The sequence below is a fragment of the Lycium barbarum genome, chromosome 8 (assembly GCF_019175385.1).
Source record: "Lycium barbarum isolate Lr01 chromosome 8, ASM1917538v2, whole genome shotgun sequence".
Taxonomy (NCBI): domain Eukaryota; kingdom Viridiplantae; phylum Streptophyta; class Magnoliopsida; order Solanales; family Solanaceae; genus Lycium; species Lycium barbarum.
The window spans coordinates 119,984,068-120,008,646 of record NC_083344.1 but is presented as its reverse complement, the minus strand read 5'-3'; the positions used below and the strand labels follow the sequence as shown (position 1 = coordinate 120,008,646).

The 24,579-nt window shown below is 34.2% G+C and overlaps 2 protein-coding genes across 23 annotated transcripts in view; both read left to right on the top strand.

Annotated features, from left to right (window-relative positions):
• The window catches only part of LOC132606946 (uncharacterized), a 38,689-nt gene extending 32,640 nt beyond the window's left edge, over positions 1 to 6,049 (top strand). For 9 of the 15 annotated variants that reach the window (XM_060320668.1, XM_060320666.1, XM_060320663.1 and 6 more), the window contains 6 exons: positions 27 to 893; positions 2,887 to 3,153; positions 3,837 to 3,966; positions 4,112 to 4,227; positions 4,357 to 4,918; positions 5,598 to 6,049. In XM_060320668.1, the coding sequence (XP_060176651.1) occupies positions 27 to 893; positions 2,887 to 3,024 (1,005 nt within the window). In that variant the 3' untranslated portion in view covers positions 3,025 to 3,153; positions 3,837 to 3,966; positions 4,112 to 4,227; positions 4,357 to 4,918; positions 5,598 to 6,049. Of the gene's footprint in view, positions 1 to 26; positions 894 to 2,886; positions 3,154 to 3,836; positions 3,967 to 4,111; positions 4,228 to 4,356 lie in introns of all 15 variants that reach the window. The other 6 variants (XM_060320662.1, XM_060320664.1, XM_060320665.1 and 3 more) reach the window with 6 other exon arrangements.
• Positions 6,050 to 8,945: 2,896 nt separating this feature from the next.
• Positions 8,946 to 17,506, top strand: LOC132606945 (putative disease resistance protein RGA3). 8 transcript variants are annotated; one of them, XM_060320648.1, is made up of 10 exons: positions 8,946 to 13,002; positions 13,610 to 13,677; positions 13,957 to 14,027; positions 14,748 to 14,890; positions 14,991 to 15,130; positions 15,460 to 15,553; positions 16,060 to 16,192; positions 16,382 to 16,486; positions 16,762 to 16,901; positions 17,028 to 17,506. In XM_060320648.1, the coding sequence occupies exons 1-3, from the start codon at positions 9,264 to 9,266 to the stop codon at positions 13,999 to 14,001; spliced, it is 3,852 nt and encodes a 1,283-aa protein (XP_060176631.1). In that variant the 5' UTR covers positions 8,946 to 9,263; the 3' UTR covers positions 14,002 to 14,027; positions 14,748 to 14,890; positions 14,991 to 15,130; positions 15,460 to 15,553; positions 16,060 to 16,192; positions 16,382 to 16,486; positions 16,762 to 16,901; positions 17,028 to 17,506. The 8 variants fall into 8 exon arrangements, with proteins under 8 accessions (XP_060176631.1, XP_060176635.1, XP_060176632.1 ...); XM_060320652.1 differs by having other exon boundaries at positions 15,003 to 15,130; positions 16,762 to 17,506; XM_060320649.1 differs by having other exon boundaries at positions 16,060 to 16,117; positions 16,762 to 17,506.
• Positions 17,507 to 24,579: the final 7,073 nt, after the last annotated feature.

Here is a 24,579-nt window from a genome sequence, read left to right as displayed (position 1 = left end):
GTGTATACGTCTTTGCAATAATGCAGCAATTTGTAGCATTAAAAGTACAAAAGAGCGCTCAGCACTACACGGAGGCAGCATTGGACGAAATTACAATTTTAAAGCAGATTGCGGAAGGCGACCCGGACGGAGAAAAAAGTGTAGTGGGGTTACTGGATCATTTTAAGCACTCAGGTCCAAACGGTCAACATGTGTGTATGGTTTTCGAGTATTTAGGTGACAATCTCTTGTCACTTATTAAGTATACTGATTATCGAGGACTGCCTATTCACATGGTTAAAGAACTTTGTTTCCATGTTCTAGTGGGTTTGGATTATTTGCATAGACAGCTTTCCATCATACACACTGATGTGAAAGCTGAAAACATGCTACTCTGTTCCACGATCGATCCGTCTAAAGATCCCAGAAAATCAGGAGCACCTCTTATTCTTCCTAGTGATACAGACAAGGCTTCACTTGAGTTCGGGACTGTGAAGAGCCGTGTAAAGTTCTACGGGAATTTAACTAATAACCAAAAGAAGAAGATCAGAAAAAAGCCCAAAGAAGAAGCTCAAGTTTTTGCGAATGTTAATAGATTGTCTAGCACTGATACTGCAACAGCCAGTGGGAAAGAACACGTGGCTCCTACGAGAGGGAGCGGTTCTAGAAGGAGGAAGGCGCTGGAGTCTGTTGACCTAAGCTGCAAATTGTTTGATTTTCGGAATGCGTGTTGGACATACAAACAGTTCACGGATAATATTCAGACGAGGCAGTATCGGTGCCCTGAAGTCATCATTGGGTCTAAATATTCAACCTCAGCAGATCTTTGGTCCTTTGCTTGCATTTGCTTTGAGCTTGCGACTGGTGATGTGTTGTTCAATCCTCACAGTGGTGACAACTTTGACAGAGATGAGGTATGATATTGTAAATGCAACTCCTCCACAGTTATATTATGTGTTTTTCCTTTTTATGCCTGTTTATATGTTTCAAAAGGACTATGTATTGTCCTGATACTTGGTCATTTTATGTTTAAATTACAGCAAGCACATTGATATGAAGTTAAATTGCATAGGAGGGCTGGAGCTCAATTTCGTTTAACCCTTTTTGAAGTTTCTTATGGAGAAAAAAACTTTTTTTGTTAAGGAAGGATGTACTAGCAGTCTAGTCTAGAGATACTTGTTTGCATGTAGTTCATCTGATTATTTTAAAAGATATGGCAGATTAACTATCTTATGGCTAAAAATGGGTTAAAAGCTGTCCAGCTACTTTAGCTTACAGGCACTGCCCATACAGATTTGCTTAATCCTTGTTGAAGATAATTTGCTATGGACTTACATATTCACTTTTTATGTGTCCTTTTGAGTTGGGTAAGGTATATAGCAGTTCTGTGAGCTTTACTGAGTTTCTCACTTATATTAATTTTTTCACGTGATTCTTTCACAAATGCAGCGTAACTCAATATGATCTATGGCAGTTTGAGCTTTACGCATTTGACTAACATTGCATTAGGTGTTTGCACAAGCCAGTAACTATTTGTATGAACAAGGTGGTCTAATATGCACTTGATGCCTCATCTAGTTTTTGTTATGTTTGTGATGTCCTGTTGACTTTTGCTCTTCTATTACCAAACATATGATCACTTTTATGCATCTAGTCAGGTCCACTCAGCAGTTCAAGTAATAAAAGATGATGTGAAAAATTAATATGCTTTAAGAAACGTATTATTATTGGAACGAGATAAATCTTTGTTCTGATAGCTGCATTTGTGGAGGTAAGGGTGAGGGAAGATATGTTGGGTTTAACAGTTAGCTTAAAGTCTTCTGTTTGTCTGTGCAATACTTCTTGGAGCCTTGTCAAAAGTGATTTAAATATCTAGAGTTCTAGTGATCATCTGGTGATCTTATTGCATCCCTTATCGTTTTTCTGGAATTCAGTCTATAGAACAACCAGTTCCTTTTTTCTCTTCACAAATCCACATCAAGCTGAAATTACTTAGACAATTTAATCTTTTGGATATTTAATTTTTGGGTAACAAATTGATAAAATAAGAGCAAAATATAGAGAAATTATGTCTTTGCTATTTGTTTGAATGATTAAATATAATATCTCATTTACGTGAAGGTACGTACTATCATGAGCAATATGTCAAAGTTCTGCTTTTACTTTTTTCTGCACTGCTTTGAGTAGCTCTTGTCTATTGCCTTGTCTTATCTATTTTTATTAAAAATGTGGATAATCATCATTTTTGTTCCATTTCTCTCTTTCGTTGTCTTTAAGTGGACGTTTATTTGAAATGTAGCAAATGAATACAGAGAAGCTTGATAATATTGGATTCATATTTTCATCAATGTTTAGAAAATTCAATAAATATTGAGGGCTATAGGTGTCTTCTTCACTCATATGAGAAACGGGATAGAAGAGAGAAGTTAAGTGCACGTGTTTTGTTTTCATAATTGGTGATATTAAAAAATACTTAAAGTTGTCAAAGAGGAAACACAAGTTCAACAAATAGACTGTGTTATCTCTTAACTTGCTGCCTGAATTTATCATTTTAAAGGGGTAACCATGTTATCTCTTAACTCGCTCAACAAATAGAGTATGTTATCTCCAAAAAAAAAAGAAAAAAAAAGAAAGAAAAAGAAGAAGAAGAGCATGTTATCTCTTAATAGACTGTTTCTTCAACTTGTAATTCTTGGGATCAGAATAAGAACTTGACCAGCTGCTGAGATGATCTTTATTTGGTCCGACTCGTAACTTATTTCCTTTTTATGATGAATTTCTAGTTTCTTAATCCTGGATATAAGCTCGCTATGGTTCTTTTCAGTTGCTGTCGTTTGCCAAGAATTGTTATTGTGGTTTACTACTTAAATTAACATATACTTACTGAAAACTTTCTTGGGTTGGCAGGATCACTTAGCACTAATGATGAAGCTTCTAGGGACAATGCCTCGGAAAGTACGAGGTAGTACCTTTAACCACTTCAAACTTCTTACACTTGTATGCATCAGTCATCCAGTGATGCCATGCGATGCCTCACCAAATTAAAGCGCCTGGTAATTGGGGGCTGCCCAGAGTTAGAAAGTTGCAGCAATCGGAGTGGCCCAAACTCCCAGTGGTCCAACATTTCCCATATTCCAAAAATTGAAGTAGGTGGGAGGAGAATTCAGAACTTAGGTACTTAAGTCTCTGTTTCCCTTTCACTTTGTGAGTCTGATCTTGTAATCGTTATTTTCCACGGGTTACTCTCCATTCTCCATCTCCGGTTTATTGTTTTCTAAACTTTTCATTTCCCATACAAGTACATATTACTACTCCCTCCGGTCCAAAATAATTGAGGTTTTAGACTTGGTCACATGGATTAAGTAATTCACTTACTCCTAAAAAGTAAGAGGTGTATTGACTAAAATACCCTTATTTAATTGTAGGAGCTTTGAAAATATAACAAGCACTGAATTTGCTCATTGAATTAAGAATTTGTCAAGGGTAAATTTGGAAAAAGAATAAAATACCTTCTTGATAGACTAAAACCTCAATTATTTTGGCTATAATCGCAGGAGGCATGATGTATACAATTACAATAACTCAAAAGTGCCTCGAATTTAAGAATTGAAGTTATTATCTTCTCTTTTAACCAATTGCTTGTGGCATCTCTACCGTAACGACTGATGTCGAAATTGTATCTTTGTAATTTTTTTTGCTATAACGTTCTTTGTTTTTAAAGAACCACTCAGTTGTTAACTTAGTTTAAGAGTTGTTAACTTAGTTTAACACGGGCTTTTTATCACTTGGTTCTTTCCTTTACTGTTACATGGCATTCTAACAATTATTGATGAAGCAGTTGCAAATTTTTATTACAGGATTTGTCGGTATGTTGGTCAACTTGGTTGAAAATGCAGTACTGATAAATGATAACCACCTCCGTTGTTGTTATAACAGTTATTTTGCTAGATGCCTCTGGATTTTACCTAATATGGCAACCAATATGAGGTAAGCTTCTGCTATACCGCCTACTGTACCTTTTATAAAGTGTTCAAGTGCTCTTGTTTGTGTAGCAGCGAGACCATTCATTTTGGAAAGTTTTCAGTCCGACCATGTCATGTGATCACATTTTATTTTTACACCTTCTGTGTAGGAAAGACAAGGCAATTTCTTGCCAACCTCTTTGGCAAGTGAAACGAATCTGAAATATTCCTGTCAATCTAAACATTTTGGTGCTCTTGCGGTTTATAGCATCACTGCATAATCAAGGTGCCCAATATCTCTGTTTCACTATATCATAGTTGCCTCACGTTGGTGGAGTACTCTTTATTGACCTTCTAAAAGCTCAATTTACTCCTAAATTACTTTCTTACACTTGCTTCTTCTAACTGCATCCAGGAAATTGACATGCCTGTGTCACAGTACTTAAGTGCGTGTCTTTCATCCTGCACTTGAAACGCCACATGGTCCACCACTTTGCTATTTTTCTTTTCGTCCAACTTTTTCTAGCAGGTTTTTGTTTCTCTTTCCTTTTAGATCTAATATTTTGACATCGTGCTCAATTTCTTGGATTTTCCGCAACTTTTACAAGGTAATTGTTTTCGTTCCTTTTTTTTTTTCCCTCCTATTTATCAGTTTACGGGTTTCACTATTCTGATTCTTTTATAGATATGGCTTGCCTTCAGTTTATTTATAGTTGTTGTATATGGTATGCATTGTGCCTTGTACTTCGATTTTTGTATGATTTTGTGGTAGTTACATCATTATTCCTTTTTTTTTAAGACTGATTTGTCATGCTTTATTTAGTATTTTGCCGTGGCTTCTTTTCCTGGACTGCTTTGGTTTGCTTTCTTTCAGCTGAGGGCATACCGGAAAGTCTCTCTACCTCCCATGCAGCGGTAAGGTCTGCGTACACTCTACCCTCCCATACCGGAAAGTCTCTCTACCTCCCATGGCAGCGGTAAGGTTTGCGTACACTCTACCCTCCCTAGAACCCACTTTGTGGGATTACACTTGGTATGTTGTAGTTTTCGTATATGATTTTTGTTTGATTCCCTCCATAGCTGATAATGTCAGGAGAAGGAAAATTAATTCTTATCTTGCATTTAGTTTGATTTGCATTAAGAAAATTTCATGACTATATTAAAAAATTAGATCTTAAAGTTTTCTACTGAAGCACCACAAAATACAAAATGATGGTGAAGATATCTGTATCTCAGTCACATCTTATATTTCGTGGATTTTCGGTGGTTTCTTGGGGGGTAAAGTCCCAAGTATACAAATTATTGCAAAAAGAATTCACAAGTCTAAGATGAGTCATGATTTCTGCCTGAAGAAAAAGAAACGGGAAAGAACAATCTAGCAACTATAATGAAATTGTGCAATTTATTTCATCCTGATAAAAAGCTTTCCAGTTTACGGTTCAAAGAACATTCTTCATGTGGAAAACAAAAGGTATTCTGTGAGGGTTCAATCCGTTTACGAGGTTTGCCTGTTGTAACTTGCTAGGTGCCAATCTCCACTAGATATCATTCTTTCCTCAGCGCTCCCATTTTAAGCTGATCTGAATAGCTTCTGCCATCGCTATCTTAGGGTCTGAATGATCCTCTCACATTAATTGAGCATTTGTGATTGAACAGACTTGGAGGTCTTAGTGCGGGCTGTGGAACAATTGATTAAAGATACACCATTGGGCAAGATGACTTGATGTAATCATGCTGACAACAACTGGAGTGAAGCTTGTCTCAGCAATAACAATTGCTCGCTGCTTCACAGCCGTGCAGTTACCTTTTGCCAAATGCTGCTAAGAAAAAGGCAAAGAAGGCAAACTGCGGGACAAAAAATGCACCACCATTTCAATCAAATATGCAAATAGTATATAGTCTGTAAATAGTTTTCTCATATGTGATGTAAATAATAACCATACAATATCCAAGAATGGTACTTTTTATCCCAGATGTGTGTAAATAGTATGTCTACCAATAAGGTAACAAATATGCCCTCACGGGCCAACCTTGCCTAGTATTATGAACAAAGAGAACCAAAAGTGATTTGTGTACATGAAAACTAAACTAATTTTTTGTGAATCAAATGGTGATAGGTTACAACTTGTACAAAATTATGCCTTCTCAAGAAACACAGTCCAAATGAAGTGCTTGCATTTTTGGGTAGATGTTTAATATTCCAACAACTTATACTCGTTGTTCTATTACGTGTGTAAATTAGCGAGAAAAACCTTTTTGTGTCAATGTTAGATTCTGAATTTTGTTTGTCAACTGCACCCAACATTGAACCTAACGTGAAAACGATTGCAATTAGCATACAAAACTTTTCATGTAACTCTAAAGTTTTGCATACATGTGAGAGAGGTCAGTTATCTTTACGGTGAGTCCTGATGTAGAGATGGCTAATTACTAGAGTAGAATAATTATTTTTCGAAATATGAAATATCAACAATATATACATGTGACTTAGCTACTTTAAAAATAGGAATCAGTGTGTGTTTGACATTAATACCATAAGTATGTTCAATCACAAACAAAATATTTTGCAGTCATGCATAGTATGTACCTGACCCGTGTAGTACCGGTTAGATTAGAAGAAACAAAGATGTTAGAAGGCAAAAATAAATCTCAATATAAAACTTTAAGGTAATTAGCGACCTAATAGCATCAGTTACATTGGATGCTGCAACTCAATCCCCTCCGCCGAATTTGAGCTTCAACATTCTAATCAATATTGACTATTTTCAAGAACATTTAGGTAAGATGGGAAAGATTTAATTAATTTATTTTGATTTTGTAAATGAACAAGTAATTTGGGACATATATTTTTAATAATATGGTCAAATAATATGGAACGGAGGGAGTAATCATTATAATCATCAGCCGGAACACACAAAAAATGAGCAGCTAAGAAGACGATCCAAACCTTAAAAAAAAAAAAGTAAAAAAAAAAAAAAGCAAGAAAGAAAGAAAGAAGCGAGCATCTGAGTGATAATGAAGCACAAACATGGAGGCTCACTGCTGCTTTCTTCCTTAGGTGATATCATTCTTTTTTCTTTCTGCATTAAATCTCCATACCCATGAACACCATTAGCAGCCACCAAAAAACACCATTTTTGCAACCCATTCTCACCCTATCACCAATCATAAAGGGTCTTGCGATTGAGGTTCTATTCGAGGTCGTTATTCGAAAATCGGTCGTTGGTGGTCAATGTCAAGGCTTGTAGAGGAATTTTGAAGTCTTTGTTCTCATTGTACGCGGCAGGGTTTTATAATTTCATCAAAATCAGTATGTAACGTTTTCATCTTCATGCTTCGTACTATGGAGAAACCTTCTAGGACCGCAACAAATTAAAAGTTAACCACCAATTGACATCTGATTAACGAAGAAAAGTTGTTACAACAAATTATTTGCCAGAGAAAGTTCTCAATATACCATACCCAAAAAAAGAAGGGGAAAAATAGGGAACCGATTCTATAACAAAAAGGTACTAAATTTCATACAACAAAATATCAAGGTAACAGAGGAACTATGATCGATGGTATATTGTGAACAAAATATCTGCACAGAGTTTCATTTTAATAATCTATACTTTTCGTCAAGCGAAATTTGGAATTAAATCTTTAGTTGATTACTTGGTTATGAACAGACACCAGAGAAGAGTTTCATATCTAACACAATAAACAATCGAAAGGAGGAGAAACCCTCAGTTGAAGTACTAATATTCAGAGAAATCACTAGAATATTAATATTCAGCAAATATACAGAATTTATACTGCGATTCTCCAACTTAACCCTACTCCTAGAAATTTGGGCACAATCAAGAGATTTATTAATTGAAAGTTCTGATCAACCGTAAATCTATTTCTACGAGGAATCTCTTCTAAATATGATTAATCACTTTGCTCTTTGCTTATTAAAAGATTTATAGAGTATTCAAAGAAATTTCAGTACCATACCGTATATCTCTGCAAGATGATCCTATGGGTTTTTTCACTTTTAAATTAATGAAGTTTAAATTCATTTCTATAATATTTTCTTCCCTTCCTGATTAGTGGATGAATCATCGTCATTGTTTGTAACTTTCTGCACACGTGACTTTTCTCTATGGAAAGGAATAATACTATTCGAGCTTTCAAGTCCAAAAAAGAAAAAGTTTACTAAACATGACTAGCTGTAATGCACTAAAGCACTTCTTTTAATGTTTGAATTATTGTCTTTATTCTGGTCGTTTGGTTTAAGGACTCATTTAATTTTGGAATTATAATTTTTGAACTAATTTATTTTATTTATTAAAATTATTTTATATTAATTAAAAAATGGTATAAAATAACCCAATATAAGTAGGTTAAGAAAGTATAAGCTGGGTTATCTCAGCATTAATTTTTATATCATATTTGATACAAAATATAAATTTATTTCAATATTAATTTATACCTTATATCAAATATAATATAAAAATTAATGTTGGATAACCCAGCTTATATCTTAAACCAAACCACCCCTTACTGTTTGAATGATTGGCTTTTCTTTCGGTGGTCCGCAAACAACTATTACCGTTAAAGGTTTTTTAATCATTTAACAAGATATTACTCATTCCGTTTTAATTTGTTTTAATTTATACGAATTCATTTGACTAGGCATGATATTTAAGAAAAAAGAAAGACTTTTAAAATTTATGATTCAAAATAAGTTTTAAAAATTTATGTGACTGTAAATTATTTATAAAGTGAATTTATTTCTAAATTAGAAAAAAGATCATTCATTTTAACATGAACTAAAAAAAATATGTTCAAATAAATTGAAACAAGGAATCCGTTATTATCACTTTTTTACAGTCAATTGCGTATTATCATTTCAGCACTTTTTCCACACATGCTACTATTTATCTATAAAAATCAATTTTAACACTTAATTTTTTTTCAATACTTAAAACTTATCAATTATTGACAATCAACTAATCCAAATGTACTATTAGTTTGAAAGAAAGTTCTATAAATTTATTTGGTAAAAGAAAAAGTTACAATATTGTTTCTTAGAAAACTTAAAGAAACAATATTTTCTAGGAATACCAAACAAAAATAAGAAGTGTTGACTCCATTGTTACGGAGTAAATTGTATCAGAGGTATTTGTTTCTTTGGAGTCATGACGACCATTCATTTTCCGTTTATTGTTTGAATTATTGTCTTCCTTTTATTGGTCTACAAACAACTAGCACAGCAAGAATACTTCTGCAAAAACTTTGAGAAAACTTTAGTGTAGAGGAAGAAAATTGTGTGAAGGAGAGCAAACTGCAACAATGGCTGACCCTGTAATTGGTGCTACTGTCCAAGTTTTGCTTGAGAAGCTGCTTTCTCTCACTATCAAGGAATTCAGTAGCTCAAGGGACTTCAACAAAGATCTGGAAATGCTTACACAAAATGTATCCATGATCCAAGCTTTCATTCATGATGGTGAAAGACCACATAATCAGGAACAGGCTGTGGAACAATGGCTTAAGAGGCTTGAGAGAGTTGCTGAAGATGCTGAATATGTATTTGATGAAATCAGATATGAATCTCTCAAAGCACAAGCGAAGCGAAACAAACCGATGAAAAAGGTCCGTAACTTCTTTTCTGATATAGCTTTTAGGGTCAAAATGTCTGGAAAAATCAACAAAATCACTGAAGAGCTGAGGGCTATCAATCAGTCGGCCAAAGACCTCGGTCTCCAATCACTGATAGTTCCTTCTCGGCAAATACTACCAATTCGAGAAACAGATTCCTTAATAGTTGCTTCCGATGTTGTGGGTAGAGACAACGATGTTGCTGAAATAAAGGAGATGATGTTGAACATCAGAGAGGAAGATGATTTCCGCACCATTCCCATAGTGGGTATGGGGGGTTTGGGGAAAACAACTGTGGCTAAGAAAATTTTCAATGATGAAGAAATCAAGCAAAAATTTGAAAAGAGAGCTTGGTTGTGTCTACCTGAAATGCGTGAAAGGTCAGAAATGAAAAGCTTTCTTGAGCAGTTCCTCGAATCATTGACAGACAGGAAACTTGAGGTCCAAAGAAGGGATACAATTGTCAAGAAGCTACAAGATAAATTGGGAGGAAAAAGGTATTTGCTTGTCCTAGATGATTTGTGGAAGGTTGACTCGACACTGTGGCATGAGTTTGTGGACACCTTGAGAGGAATAAATGCCTCCAGAGGAAACTGCATTCTCGTGACGACTCGTAGGGAGCTGGTGGCATCCACAGTAGCAGGAGCAGTAGATCTTCATATGCTGAAAAACTTAGCAGCAGATCATTGTTGGTCCATTTTCAAACGAAGAACATTTCCCGATGGGAAGGTTCCAGAAGAAATGGTGAGCATGGAAAAAAGGATTGTTGAGATGTGTAAAGGTCTACCCTTGGCTGCAAGTGTGTTGGGAGGCCTCTTATGCAACAAGGAAAAACATGAATGGCAGGCAATTCTTGATGGCAACCACCTTGTTGCAGGTGAAGATGATAATAGGGAAAATAGCATAGAGAAAATCCTAAAACTCAGCTATGATTATCTGCCATCTCCACATCTGAAAAAGTGTTTTGCTTACTTTGCAATGTTTCCAAAAGATTTCAAGTTTGAAAAGAACCAACTAATCCAGCTCTGGATGGCAGAAGGCTTTCTCCATCCATGTCAAGAGACCACTGCGATGGAAGACGTCGGGAACAAGTTTTTTCAACTGTTGTTGCAAAACTCCTTGTTGCAAGATGTTGAGCTAGATGAGCACAACAACATAACACAATGTAAGATGCATGATCTTGTGCATGATTTGGCTGGAAAAATCTTAAAATTTAAACTATTTGATCCGAAGAGCGTTGGAGGAGAAAATCTTTCTCAAGTTCGATATTTTGGATGGGAGTCACCAAGTGATCAAATAGATAAGGTAAATGAGCCAAGGCGTTTGTGCACATTGTTCTGGAGAAGTGATATATCTAAAGATATGCTATTGAGCTTTCAGTTTTTGAGAGTTTTAAATTTGTCCAAGTCCCGCATCGAGGAGTTGTCCGCCTCAGTCGGCAAGCTAATATACTTGAGATATATCGATCTCTCCAACACTGAGATCAAAACCTTGCCCAACTCCATTTGCAAGCTCTACAATTTGCAAACGTTTAGAGTCAATAACTGCTACTGTCTCAAGGAGCTTCCAGAGGAGATGGGAAATATGATAAGTTTGAGACACATATATTACAACTCTACGTTTTTTAATAATCACTTTCAGATGCCACTTAAGATGGGACAATTGACTTGTCTTCAAACCCTACAGTTTTTCAAGGCCGGTTTAGAGGAAGGTCGTCGAATAGAAGAATTAGGTCCTTTGAAAAACCTTAGAGGTAAATTGACCATCAGCAGACTGCAATTGGTACGTAATAGAGAAGAAGCTGGAAGAGCATATCTACAGGAGAAACCAAATATCTACAAGCTGGCATATTTATGGTCCCATGATGAACCAGAAGGCTGTGAAACCAACGATGAGCACGTGTTAGATGGTCTTCAACCGCATCATAACTTGAGAGTCTTAGAGGTGGTGGACTATTTGGGAACTAGATTTCCTTCATGGTTCAGTGAAGAATTGTTACCAAATTTGGTCAAGTTGAAATTAAGTGGTTTCGAAAAGTGCAAGGAAATTCCTTCACTTGGTCAACTGGAACCCCTACGGCATCTTGAGCTGATAGGGTTCCATGAGGTGGAATGTGTTGGACCTAAATTTTATGGTGTTGAGGTTAACAATATTGGATCAAGCAGCAATAACGCCAACGTCCAAGTGTTCCCATTACTCAAAGAACTAGCATTGAAGGATATGCCTAGGCTTACTGAGTGGAAGGGAGTGGAATTGTTACCAACAAGAACTGGCGGTAGAGACGGACTTGGAGTGAGAATATTTCCTGTGCTTGAGAAGTTGATCATTAGTAAGTGTCCACTGTTAAAAAGTACTCCGAATCAATTTGAAGTCCTACGTGAATTAAATATTGAAGGAGTTGACAGTGCAATGCCATTGTTGAACTTGTGCAGCAACTTGACATCTCTCGTAGAGCTTAGTGTTGCTGGTGTGAAAGAGCTCACTTGTCTTCCAGATGAGATGTTGCGCAACAATTTTTCTCTTGAACTTCTTTTGTTCTCAAATTGCCGACAGTTTCGTGAACTGCCACAAAGCCTGTACAATCTGCGTTCTCTTAAGAGATTAGCGATTGACAGCTGCACCAATTTCAGTTCCATTCCTGTTCCCAGTGGAGAGAATCATTTGATTTCCCTTCAAAGTCTTGTGTTGTCCAATTGTGATGGATTGACCAATTTACCAAGTGGAATGCTAGAGCATTGTCGGTCTCTGAAATATTTGAAGGTCAAGGGCTGTGGCAACTTCGTTTCCTTCCCTTTACATTTTGGGGAAATGCCTTCACTTTCATTTATGAATATATCAGAATGCCCCAAACTGAATAGTGTACCCACATGGGGGATTCACCGTCTCACTGGGTTACGGGCATTGCATATTGGTCCTTTCTCAGAGATGGTGGATTTTGAGGCATTTAATGGCATTCAGCAGCTATCGTCCCTTCATACATTGGGGGTGCACGGACGTGAGAACTTGGGTTCTTCTCTACCCCATCAGCTTATGCAACTCTCTTCCCTAAAAGATCTTACAATAGTTGATTTCGAAATCGAGGCTCTTCCTCATGGTCTTGGCAATCTTACTTCTCTTGAAAAATTAACCCTACGGTGGTGCAAACGGCTACAACATGTGGACTTCATCATAGATGCTATGCCCAAATTACGGAGTCTGTGGATCCTTAATTGTCCATTGTTAGAAGTTCTGTCGGATGGGCTCGGCAACCTTGTTTCTTTGGAATCGTTACTTTTATTTTCCTGCGAAAAACTAAAGTATCTGCCATCCGGAGATGCCATGCGACGCCTCACCAAATTAAGGAAGCTTTCTATTAGTGGCTGCCCAGAGTTAGATTTCCCAAACTCCCAGTGGTCAGAGATTTCCCATATTCCCGGTGCATTTCATTTCTTAAGTAAGTCTCTGTTTCTCTTTCAGTTTTTGAGTTTATTTTTAATTATTATTTTCCACGAGTTCCAGAAAAGAAGTTATATATTAATTTAATCATTTTTCTTGCAATTATTTTGACATAAAAAAAAAATGCAAAATCATCAGTAAATTGCATCTATGCTTTCAGCATTTTGCTGTCCCACTTGAAACGATTTGTTATTCTTCTAATTCTTCATCAAGTAAGCAATATCTATATTCCTTTTAAGATATTGGTTAATCATGAGATTTGTGTTTTTTTTTGGGTGAATTGATTAAATGACCCCTGCGAAGTATAATAGATCGCTTATATGTTATTTCAGAATCACTCATGTATATGGAGAGAATTGGGTATTTGACACTTTACAATTTTGTTTTTAGTTTTATGACCTTTTTGCAAGAAATTTTCATTTTTTACCCATAACATCCGGAAAAAAACACATAAGAGATCTGAAAAAGACATTTTATTTTATTCAAATTGTAAGAGGTCAAGAGATCTTATTTTCTCCATTGATATATAGGGTCATATACCTATATTCATTTTGTAATGACCCTTTTTAACTAATTTCGTCATTTTTTTTCTCATGGGTTACTAGATCGAAGGCCGCGCTGGAACGTTGCTGCGGTATATCTAGTCAAAATTCGTTGGTGGCAATTACGTCAGGTAAATTTTCATTTAGACTTGTTAGAGGAATGCTATAACAAGTTTGTCAAGTTCTTTTTTAGGGAGAAATGGTTTTTTTAGCTCATTTTAAATTTTTATGACCTTTTTACGAGAGTTTTTTTTTTATTTTATATATATATATATATAAGAGATCTGTAAAAAACACATAAGAGGATCTAAAAAGGTTATTTTCTTCTATTCAAATTGTTTGAAGTCTAGAGATCTCATTTCCTCTTTTTTGCACCCTTTTTCTCATGACACAATTTTAATCTTTAACAGGGTTGCTTATGTTCCATAGAAGAACCACCACGTTTATTTTGTTGATGAACAGACTCTTTCATGAGCATTTTGTAAAGACTACATAATCTCTCAACATTTTACTCTTCATAACGGGGATACCAACAACTATTAAGTAATAACAATTACCGAATACACAAAGTTGCTCATTTGCCCAAGTGAAACTATTTTTCTATATTCCTTTATGTGGTTTCTTTTGACAAAATATACCTTTTTCTACGATTTAATGTAAACAAAAATCAGTTAACTCATTTTAAAGTATTTTTGTTAAATAATGAATGTGTAATTCAACCAACATGTACCTTGTCCTTCTTTTATATAACTTATAATTGAGTTTCGGCATATGGACACAAGGATTGTTTTGTTTTTTCAGTTATCATGTCAGTGATTTCCTATAATATGATCATTCCTGTTTCCTAAGGATCTTATGGTTTCCCTTATTCAGATCTTATTACATCACTCAAATATTGCGCTGTTGAAATTTCAGTTTTGAGATGGAACCAGTTTAATTAATTGCAAGGTGATTTAGAATGTAAGCTGTTAGGAAGAGCCTACATTAGTTTCTGACATGCACTTCTTCCTTTTTTTCTTGCCAGAGCATCACTCCATATAATTCACTGTTTAATATTGATGATACGAGTGTTTGCTGCAGTCTCACAATTACATTTAAACTCCACCTACTTTCCCCATTTATTTTGTTGTATTAGTGTCTGGGACCTCCCGAGGCAGATTCAAGATTTAGATTTGATGAGATTCAACTTTTATCTATTCAGGTACTTTGGTGAAGATACTAAAGAATATGCATGTGCTGTGCCGTTGAATTCTGTTCATGGGATGAAGCTCAGATATTCTCAATGATGGTGGTAAACTAAAATTGAGATGCAGCTATGCGGTAACTGTGGCACAAAGACAACATGTATGTGCAGTATCAGCTGCAGCTTGCTATCTTGCCAGCTTAGTCTTAAACTCGCGTGGAAGTATGCCTAAAAACAATTTCGTCGATTTAAACTTTTCAGCTCCTTTAACAGGAAAGCTATTTAGCAGTCTCCCTTGGTGAAGACCTGGGACTTGAATGGAATGGTTGACCAGTTTGAGGGGGCACTCATCCATTTGGTTGAAGGATTTTCTATTCTGCTAATTGGACCAAGATTTCCGTGTAAGCTTCTTCCACATTGTTAGTATCTTAATCCCATGGTTTGCTTTGTTTTTATTGCTTACATTACCTCTGTTAAGTTAGTCCCTAAACGACCCAATGATTCAAAACTTTTGTTGCTGTGACATATGAAGTCAAAGCATATGGGCAGTAATCACGTTGGGAAAATTTTCATTTATACTTGGTAGAGGAATGCTATAACAAGACTTCTTTTCTCATGGCATATTTCACTGTTTAGCAGGGTTGGTTATGTTCCATGGAGGAACCGCCATGTTTGTTTAATATACATTATTTTGACAGCCTCTCCTGAGAAAACTTGGAATCTTTGGCAGGTTGACTAATTTGAAGTGCACTGTGCTCTGAATTTTGTTGAAGGACAAAATCTTCGGCTATAGACTCATTACTGGACTCTTTCATGATTATTTGGTAAAGACTACAGAATCTCCCAAGATTTTGCTCACTTGCCCAAGTGAAACTATTTTTCTATATACACTCTTTTGATAAAATATATGATTTAATGAAAATAGAAAAACAACTATGTCATATTTAAGTATTTTTTCTAAATAAATAATGAATCATGAATAACTCAATGAACAAGTGCCATGTCCTTCTCTTATGATACTTCAACTGCTTGTTGCAAATTTATGTAGTGTTCTAGACTTTCTATTTGGATTTTCCACTTGAAACCTATTTCTTCTTCTTGCTTTTCTTCTTTCTGCTTAGGTAACTTAGTTTGCATTGTCCTCTTAATTGGAAATAGCTTGTCCTTAAAGCTATTTCTTGCACAAGCTGTGACCATATAGGAAATAAGATTTATGAGAATGGAATTGTTCAGAATCAGCTCTAAGGTCTCCCTCTCTTCAAGTGGTGCACTACAATGACTTGAATGCATTTCCAAAGGTTGCTCTAAAGTTTGGCATTTTCTGTTGCAGATCAAATTTTACTGGAACTACAAAACATAAATATCCACATTCACGCCTCGGCCATTGGGTACTGAACAACCTTTCTTGGAAACAAATAGGAAGTCTACATACAAGAAACATCAAAATACTAAAAGCACATAGGGTATTTTACTTATTTTAATGCTGAGATAAACTTTAGTAGCATTTTAAAATTTATAATTAAATTTCAGCATTTGGACCTAAGAAACTATCTGTTTTTCTAGTTATCATGTGTCTTCTACTGATAGTTCAGCCATCTCAATTTTCTGTTGACGGTCTTTAACAATATTTATTTTACCTATTTAATTTTCAGGGGACAGATTGGAACATTTTGCACAGTGGTGCTTTTGGAGACTCTGATTGCTCAAAGCTGGAAAATTCAAGAAGTTAGTTTTTGTCCATAGAAAGATTGCAAATGGTGGGTTTCGATTTTTTCCTGCAATGATTTTTATTTCCCGCTAAATGCTGCTTTTAATTCATCCTATTACCTTTGTCTCTTTTACTTTTTTCAGTAAATTGAAAACTCTCATGGAACAATTCCAAGTCTCATTCGTTGTAGAAATCCATAGAAGTTTCTTAATACACTCATAAAAGTTAATTTTTATGTCTCTGCAATGCTGGTTTTCTTTTCATGCTTTAGATAGTAGAACTTTATGAATATATGACACACTTCTCCTTGCTTCTGCTTCACAGGATAATTTATCTGTTCATTAAAACTTTTGCAATTGAAGGACTTCAACAAAGAAAGTTACAAAGGACCGTTCTGTCTTGAGTCTTGGCTGTTGTGTCCTAGCTCTCAAAATATCCTTAGCAGTACATGTTCATCTTTATAGGTCTTGGTTTCTCCTAGAAATCTCGTTTTCTTTTTCCCTATCGGGTGCTTGTAATGACCTGCTTTTTCCTTTCTCGAAGAAGGAAATGTCTGCCAAAACTGACTTTTTACCGTTCATGTGTTTTAGACTCATGGTTGAAACACCAGAATGGACCTTGTTGAAATGCTAGGTTGGGGAAGACTTCCGTTAGATGTGTTTCAGTGTCATGATTGGCAAGGGAAATTGCATTTCATAAACTCGTTTGCATTTGGCTGAAACTGGATTGGAGATATTATTTCCTTTTATGTGGATAATTCACTTTGGTGGATTTCTCTTCCATGGCTGTATGCTATAGAGTTTCTTGGGTTTACAATCTTATGCAGAAGAATTAGAAAGCCACTCACCAGGAGTACGTGATGGACTACCCTCGACTAGTGCAATCGTGCATTAGTCGCTGAAACCTAAGCTTGATCGTTCCAACGTGGTGCTGAGCTTGAACAGGATCTCATGTTTTTCTTAATTGTTTGATGTTCCATGCTAGTAATATTAATCTTTTCACAATACTATGAAATTCTCTTATTGCAGTAGTCAACTATTTATGAAATTGTGTTGAATGTTAAATATCAGTTTTGAAAGGGGAATCTGTTGGTTTGCTAGGAGATTTAGGATGCAAGCTCTTAGGAAGAGCCCATATTAGTTTCTGTCAGTTTGGTGCTTCACTAAATATGATTATTATTCATTTTCTTTAGCTGGAGCTTTAGTCCATATAATTATATTAATAGGAATATTTACTGCATTCTCACAATATTTATACTCCGCCTAGTTTCCCATGTATTAATGTCTAACCCTCCCCTCTCCCAATGTATTTCAAGGAAGAATAACTACACATATAAATAGAAGTCTTCCCTTGTGTTGGTATATGAAAAACATTGTAGCGTGCACAAAAAAATGAGGCGTATTTGTGACAAAAAGGAAATTTATTTTGTTGAAGGAAGATGTTCTTAGTAGTGGAAGATATTTTTCACACTGATTTTGGCTACAATCGCCCAAATGCGCAGCACAACAAATTCACATGGGTATCTAGGTTATTTATACGATGTCATTGCTACTCTTCCCTTTCAAAGTTTATCTTAATTCAAAATGGGTCATTTGCACGATTGTTTCACTGGTCTTTAATTTTTGCCCTTTGCTTAGTATCCTGAGGTTTGGGTTCAAACCTTGGCACAATAGAAAATAAAAAAATCGCAAGGCAGAGTTTCGTAGTAAAATTAGGCTTATTTCGGTAAAAGTTAAGCCTTAAGACAGAGTTTGTAAAATTTCAATTGAATAAAAAAATAAATTATCTTAAGGTTGAGTTTTGCCTTAGGGTATAAGGACAAGACAAAACTCTCCCTTAAGGAAGGTATAAAAACTTTGTCTGATTAGGAAGAGTTTGAGGTAAAATTCTGCCTTGTGAATTTAAACTCTATTTTGCGATTTTTTAAATTTTTTTTTTTTGACCAAACAGGAGTTTGAACCCGGAACAAAGAGTTTTTAGCGAAGGGTAAAAATTAAATGCCAGTGCCTTTGAAGGGCATTCCGCACAAACAAATGATTCGAAATTTGCATGAAATTTCTCTAATTAAGTCAATGTTTGTTTTTTTCCTAATGTTCCCTCCGTTCACTTTTACTTGTCCAGTATTCTAAAAATATATTTTCATTTTTACTTATCACTTTTCGCATAGCAAGACCAAACAATTTTTTTTTTGTATTTTACCCATAGTATTAATTACTCACATCAAATCAATTTCTAAATACAATAAAAAATATGCAGCAATTAATATGGGTAGATTGGTAAATTATGCACTTTATTTATTATTTCTTAAGGAATGTGCAAAGTCAAAAGTAAACAAGTAAAAGTGAACGGAGGAAATATATGAAAAATAGTCTTTTCATAGGTGTGGACATATTTGGGCCAAATTAGTGTGGCCATTTAGTAGCTTTCTTTTTATTTGGATTTTCTTTATCTTTATGTACTTTTGATAAAGAATGAAATGTGGATACTCTCTTTTGTGAAGTGTATTATGTTTAAAGAAAATTCAAAAGTTTATAAAATTTAAAGTGTTTTATTCATAACACACTCTCTATATATTACTCCAAGTTCATTCTCCTACACTCGGTTTGAATAGTAATGAAATCACTTTTAATAAAGACGGCTTTATTCATAAAGTCGATCTTTTTTTATATGAAATTGAATTAATCATAACTTCAAAGCGGATATCGAATGTTGGTGGAAATTAGAAAAATAAAAATGCAAAGGCGAATTGCTCGTCATTGAAATTTTTAAATATGTGCTTCACAAAATTGACATTGGTTGTGTGTGACTCCTTTTTGCGAGACAAAAATCAAACTTAAAATTTGTGCACTCAAAAGCATACAATGTAAGTCAACTTTTTCATTAGAACCTCACCCGATTAATGTCAGTTGTGTGAGACACGTGAGAAAGTGGGGAAGATGGCCAAGCCATAGATGAGAATGAATGCAACATAAGTAATGAAAAAAGATTATTTGATTTGATAGCCAATAATTCATGATTACGTGCCATCATTAATTTGCTTTCAAGAATAAGGTTAATTCAAAAGAACCCCACTCCAATTTTCGAGGTCCCAAGTGCATTTTAAGTCATGAACCATCATACAAATAATTTTTTTTTTTTGGTAGGAACCGTGCAAATAGTTACTCCTTATTAAAATCTTTTTCCCCTCATTTATGTGATGGAGTATATATTTTAGTTTGTTTATTTTTTACATTTATAATAATTTAACTTTTAACATTTCATTTCTACCCTTAATAAGATTACTAGAGCGCGGTCTAAAACTTTTAGCTATATAAAGTTAGTTCAGACACTTACATAAATGAAGTTTTTGTTAATCCGGAAAAGTTTCTAAATAAATAGAAAATGATCAAAGAAAACAAACATATAAGGCAAGGCATACATATTATATAAGAGAAACATACATACGAATACACTTAAACCGTCAAAAGAATCCAAATATAGACTACTGTATTTTTTTTTTGTAATTTTTGTTAACGATATAAAATTAATTGTAGACATGCCAATAATTACTTGGCTGCCCAGCAAAATTACGTGAGCAACAAACTCTCTATATACATATATTAAAGGGTGCAAACTTAAAAGTCTTAGACTGAATTCATTCGAAGATATTTGTTCATCAATATCATTTCTTTGATTTTCCTGTTCAGAATTAACCGGTAACATCAAAAGTTCCAAAAACATTAATTCTTCCACATGTCAACCAGCTCTAGACCATTATCCCACTCCAACATAAATCAACGCAAATTAGATGACTTCGTAATCAGCTACAAATCTCCTGTGCATCCAAAAACTCTATACATAAAAGAAAATTAGAGTTGATTAATTTTAATGATTCATGTGAGGATAATTTCAACTAAGATCGGTATCAAATAGCCTAATAAACCAAAAGCTACTCATAACGTCTAAAGAGGAGCAAAGACTAATTAAGAAGAACCGATACCTGCAATGCCATAAAAATGTCCAAGAAGACGGTACCAATTTTTTGGGGCTATATGCACAAGAAATTATAGGACGACCAAAGACAAACAGTGGAATTGCTAGTAGAGTTATAGTCAATCTCAAGATGTAATGAAGTTGCAAACAATTTTATCAAGTGACAGATAATGTTAATGACAAATTCACAATTTGAGGCATCCACACACATAGTGTAGAAGGAGTTGAATAGGCTGCAGAAACTCACAGAACTTATACATGATAAAAATTCCACAAAAACAATTCCCCTACAGTATATATATCTCTGTGCTTGTAGTTTTAGCAATAAGTATGTTCTCATAGAAACAATTTCAGCAACATCTAATCCTCAAAGCTTCGTATCATGCAACCAATCCATGTGCAGTTCAATGAGAAAACAGCCTAATGAGCGGAAAAAGCTACGGTTTTTTCTACCCGTTTTTCTCCCGGGAATTGATTGGGCAGAATAATTTGTATGAAAAGTTCAATAGAAAACCAAGTTGTTGTATCATATCTCAGGTAGATTCAGATTTAATATTCTAAGTAAGTGTGTGGAGGGAATAACTTTCACATTCCTTATCTCCCTAACAGGCATTTTAAACAAATATCAAAACTAAAAATTGCAAATTAACCTCGAAAATTGTGGAAACCACCATGACAGAGAGAAATTGACGAAGTGGGCAAAATAAGAGGAAGAGGAGGAAAAGTTCCCTGCTTTTATAGATGGAAGAGATGAAACCTACAAGGAAGAAGAATGCACACAACCGGAGTTAAAAGGAATGAAACAGTTAGCCGCAATGAAGAGGATTCAAAATGGTGGCTTATGAATTTTTTGAACCTAGAAACGTTATGCTTCTCAACAAACATGGAGGTCTTAACCAAAAACGTATTGCAAGCAAATTTAAAGAAATGAACCTAAAACTATAAAAGGCAAAATGTGAAGAAAGGGAAAAACATCAAATAAAAGGATAAAAAAGATAATTGTGATTGTTGGCCAAAGAGATATGCCAAGTCACTCCCTTCTTTTCCTTGCTTTATATGTATAGGAAGAAATAATCGAATAACACCAACGAAAACAAATAACAGAAGTGTAATCTTGCTTGGGGAGAAACTAATTTTTTTTTTTAGTTGTTTCAATACCTGGAAGAGAAGGGACTGTCTCAAAGGTCTTACGTTTATCTCTAGCATATGGCAACTCCAGCAAAATCAAATCTTTGCAAAATAAAAAGTAAAAAAACAGTAGCAACAATCAAACATAGCATGACGAATAATAGTAAAGTTCCAGATACCAATTAGTAGTAATACAAACTTATTTCTTGTGTGAAATATTTTAGAAGTGGAATAACAAAAAGGCGAAGTCCCAAATATTAAAAATTGGGAATAGTAAATAATTAGAGATACCTTCGTCTTGCAGGCATAACACAGAGATTAGAATTGGACCAAGTAAACATGGAAGTGAATAACTATATTCTAAAATCATAAAGAAAATATTTACCTGGAGAATTGAGGTGAACAGTATTAGAGATAGATTCTCTTTAGCAAGTGATAAGTATTTGGAAAAAGAAGATTTAGGAAGAGAAAAAGCGAAAGACGCTAAAGCAGATTTACTCCGAAAGGAGAAAGACAAGTACGCTTGTAGGCGAGTGACTGTTACGGCAGAAATTTTCTGAAAAGAAGAGACTGTTGAGTTAGGACCGTTACTGAAGGGATTTTAAAGTTGGACGGTTTCTTTTTAAACAGAGCACGACTTTTTCATAATTTAAAAAGGCAAAATTATAAGAAAATCGATAAATACAATCCTGCTATTTGAGAGGTGCCATGTCAGCCTTTTGTTTCCCTGCTTTATATTTCGGAAAAGAAGTGACTGTTGAGTTAGGACCGTTACTGAAGGGATTTTAAAGTTGGACGGTTTCTTTTTAAATAGAGCACGACTTTTTCTTAATTTTAAAAGGCAAAATTATAAGAAAATAGATAAATACAAATCCTGCTATTTGAGAGGTGCCGCGTCAGCCTTTTGTTTCCCTGCTTTATATATTTATATAGATTACTAGTAAAGTGGCCCGCGCTTCGCGCATACATAAAATTCATTGAATTTACAACATGATAGTTTTAGGAAAATATTTTTAGAAAGGAAAAAATAAATATTTTATCTTAATCTCTGAGATGTAAACTTAAAAGTTTTCTGAGAAGGAAGAAACCCTCTTTACAACTAAACTACCCTGACAACATTTGAAATGTAAATTATTCTTAAAAACATAAAACAATCAAGGAACTTTTGATAATTAAAGTGATTTTATGAAATAAATTGCAGAATGTTATCATGTTTCAAAATCAGGTCTCCGCAAATATTTATGAAATCAAAAATAAATTCATACTTAGGATGAGCAAGAAACTATGTATACAGATCTCATAAAGATCTATTTACAAATATGAAATCGATTAGCAGGTGTAAATATTTTAATACAAACAAAGAATACATGCAATTATAAATACATGTTATCCCTTAAAACTTACCACTCTCATGCCCTTCGATCAAAAGTTGAAATTGAGGAAAAATCATTAATTTTACGGAAAAGGCTCATAAATACCCTTAACCTATTGAAAAAGGCTCATAAATACCCTCCTTCCACCTTTTGGTCTAAAAATACCCTTAAGGTTTGTTTTTGGCTCAAATATACCCCTCAAACTAACAAAGTTAAAGTTAACTCTTTTAAAAAGCCAAATGGCATTTTGTGATTGGACACATATATTATTTAATTTAAAAATTAAAAAATATGAACAAAACTGATTTTTTTTTTTTGCATTTCGTGAATTAATCAACGAAATATGTTTTTTTTTTTCATTTCGTGAATAAAAAAACGAAATAGGAAATTATAATTTTTTTTTGCATTTCGTGTATTAAAAAATGAAATAGGATAAAAAAAAAATTTTGATCATATAAAAACAAAATTGGAAAATATATTTTGTCCAATTTTCCAATTTTGTTTTTATATGAACGAAAATAATTTTTTTTTATCCTATTTCGTTTTTTAATACACGAAATGCAAAAAAAAATTATAATTTCCTATTTCGTTTTTTTATTCACGAAATGCAAAAAAAAAAAAAAAACATATTTCGTTGATTAATTCACGAAATGCAAAAAAAAAAATCAGTTTCGTTCATATTTTTAAATTTTTTAGTTTTTAATTTTTAAGTTTCCACATAAATTTTTTTAAAAAAATATGTAAATTACGGAATTTTATTATTAGCAATTTTTTTTTTTAATCTGGAATTTTAAATTACTGGCAATTTATTATTGGCAATTTTTTTTAAAATTTAGATTTTTTTTTAAATTGCGAAATTTTATTATTGGCCAATTACAAATTGCCATTTGGCTTTTTAAAAGAGTTAATTTTAACTTGTTAGTTTGAGGGGTATATTTGAGCCAAAAACAAACCTTAAGGGTATTTTTAGATCTAAAAGGTGGATGGAAGGGTATTTTTAGACCAAAAGGTGAAAGGAGGGTATTTATGAGCCTTTTTCAATAAGTCGGGGTATTTATGAGCCTTTAAATCCCCATCAATAAAATAGTAGTAACATCAACCTGGAAAAGCAAAATTTTGAAACACGGGAATGACAATAAAAGAGTCAAAAGTAAAGCAAGTAGACTTAGATTAGATAACAAAGGAAAACATTAATAATGTAATAGAAACAATGCACAATTAAAACGAATGAATACAGAATGAAATGAACATGTAATGGCTGCTTCAGTTATTTTGTATAATGTTACAAAAGGTTGGATGAGCCTTTGATGTTCCAAAAGATTAATAACGGCTGGAACTTACCATGACACACCTGTTAATGGCACTATTCCTTTCATTAATTAATGTGCGAATATTTTATCAATAAAATCAGATGAGAAGCCCAAAAAAAAGGGCAAAAAAGCATAAATACATTCTAGCCTAAGAGATGTGCCACCTCACTTCTCTATTGCCTTCAATTATATAGAGAAACAACAAAGCAAGAATATGAAAATCTAATTACGTGAATAAGCATAGATTCTTCTATTAAAGAAATATTGAAACATCACGACATCTTCAGGAGCAGTAATGAAATAATTTAGAATAGACAGAAAGCGAGGCCCGTACTCCATGGGAATTAACTGCAGAAGCC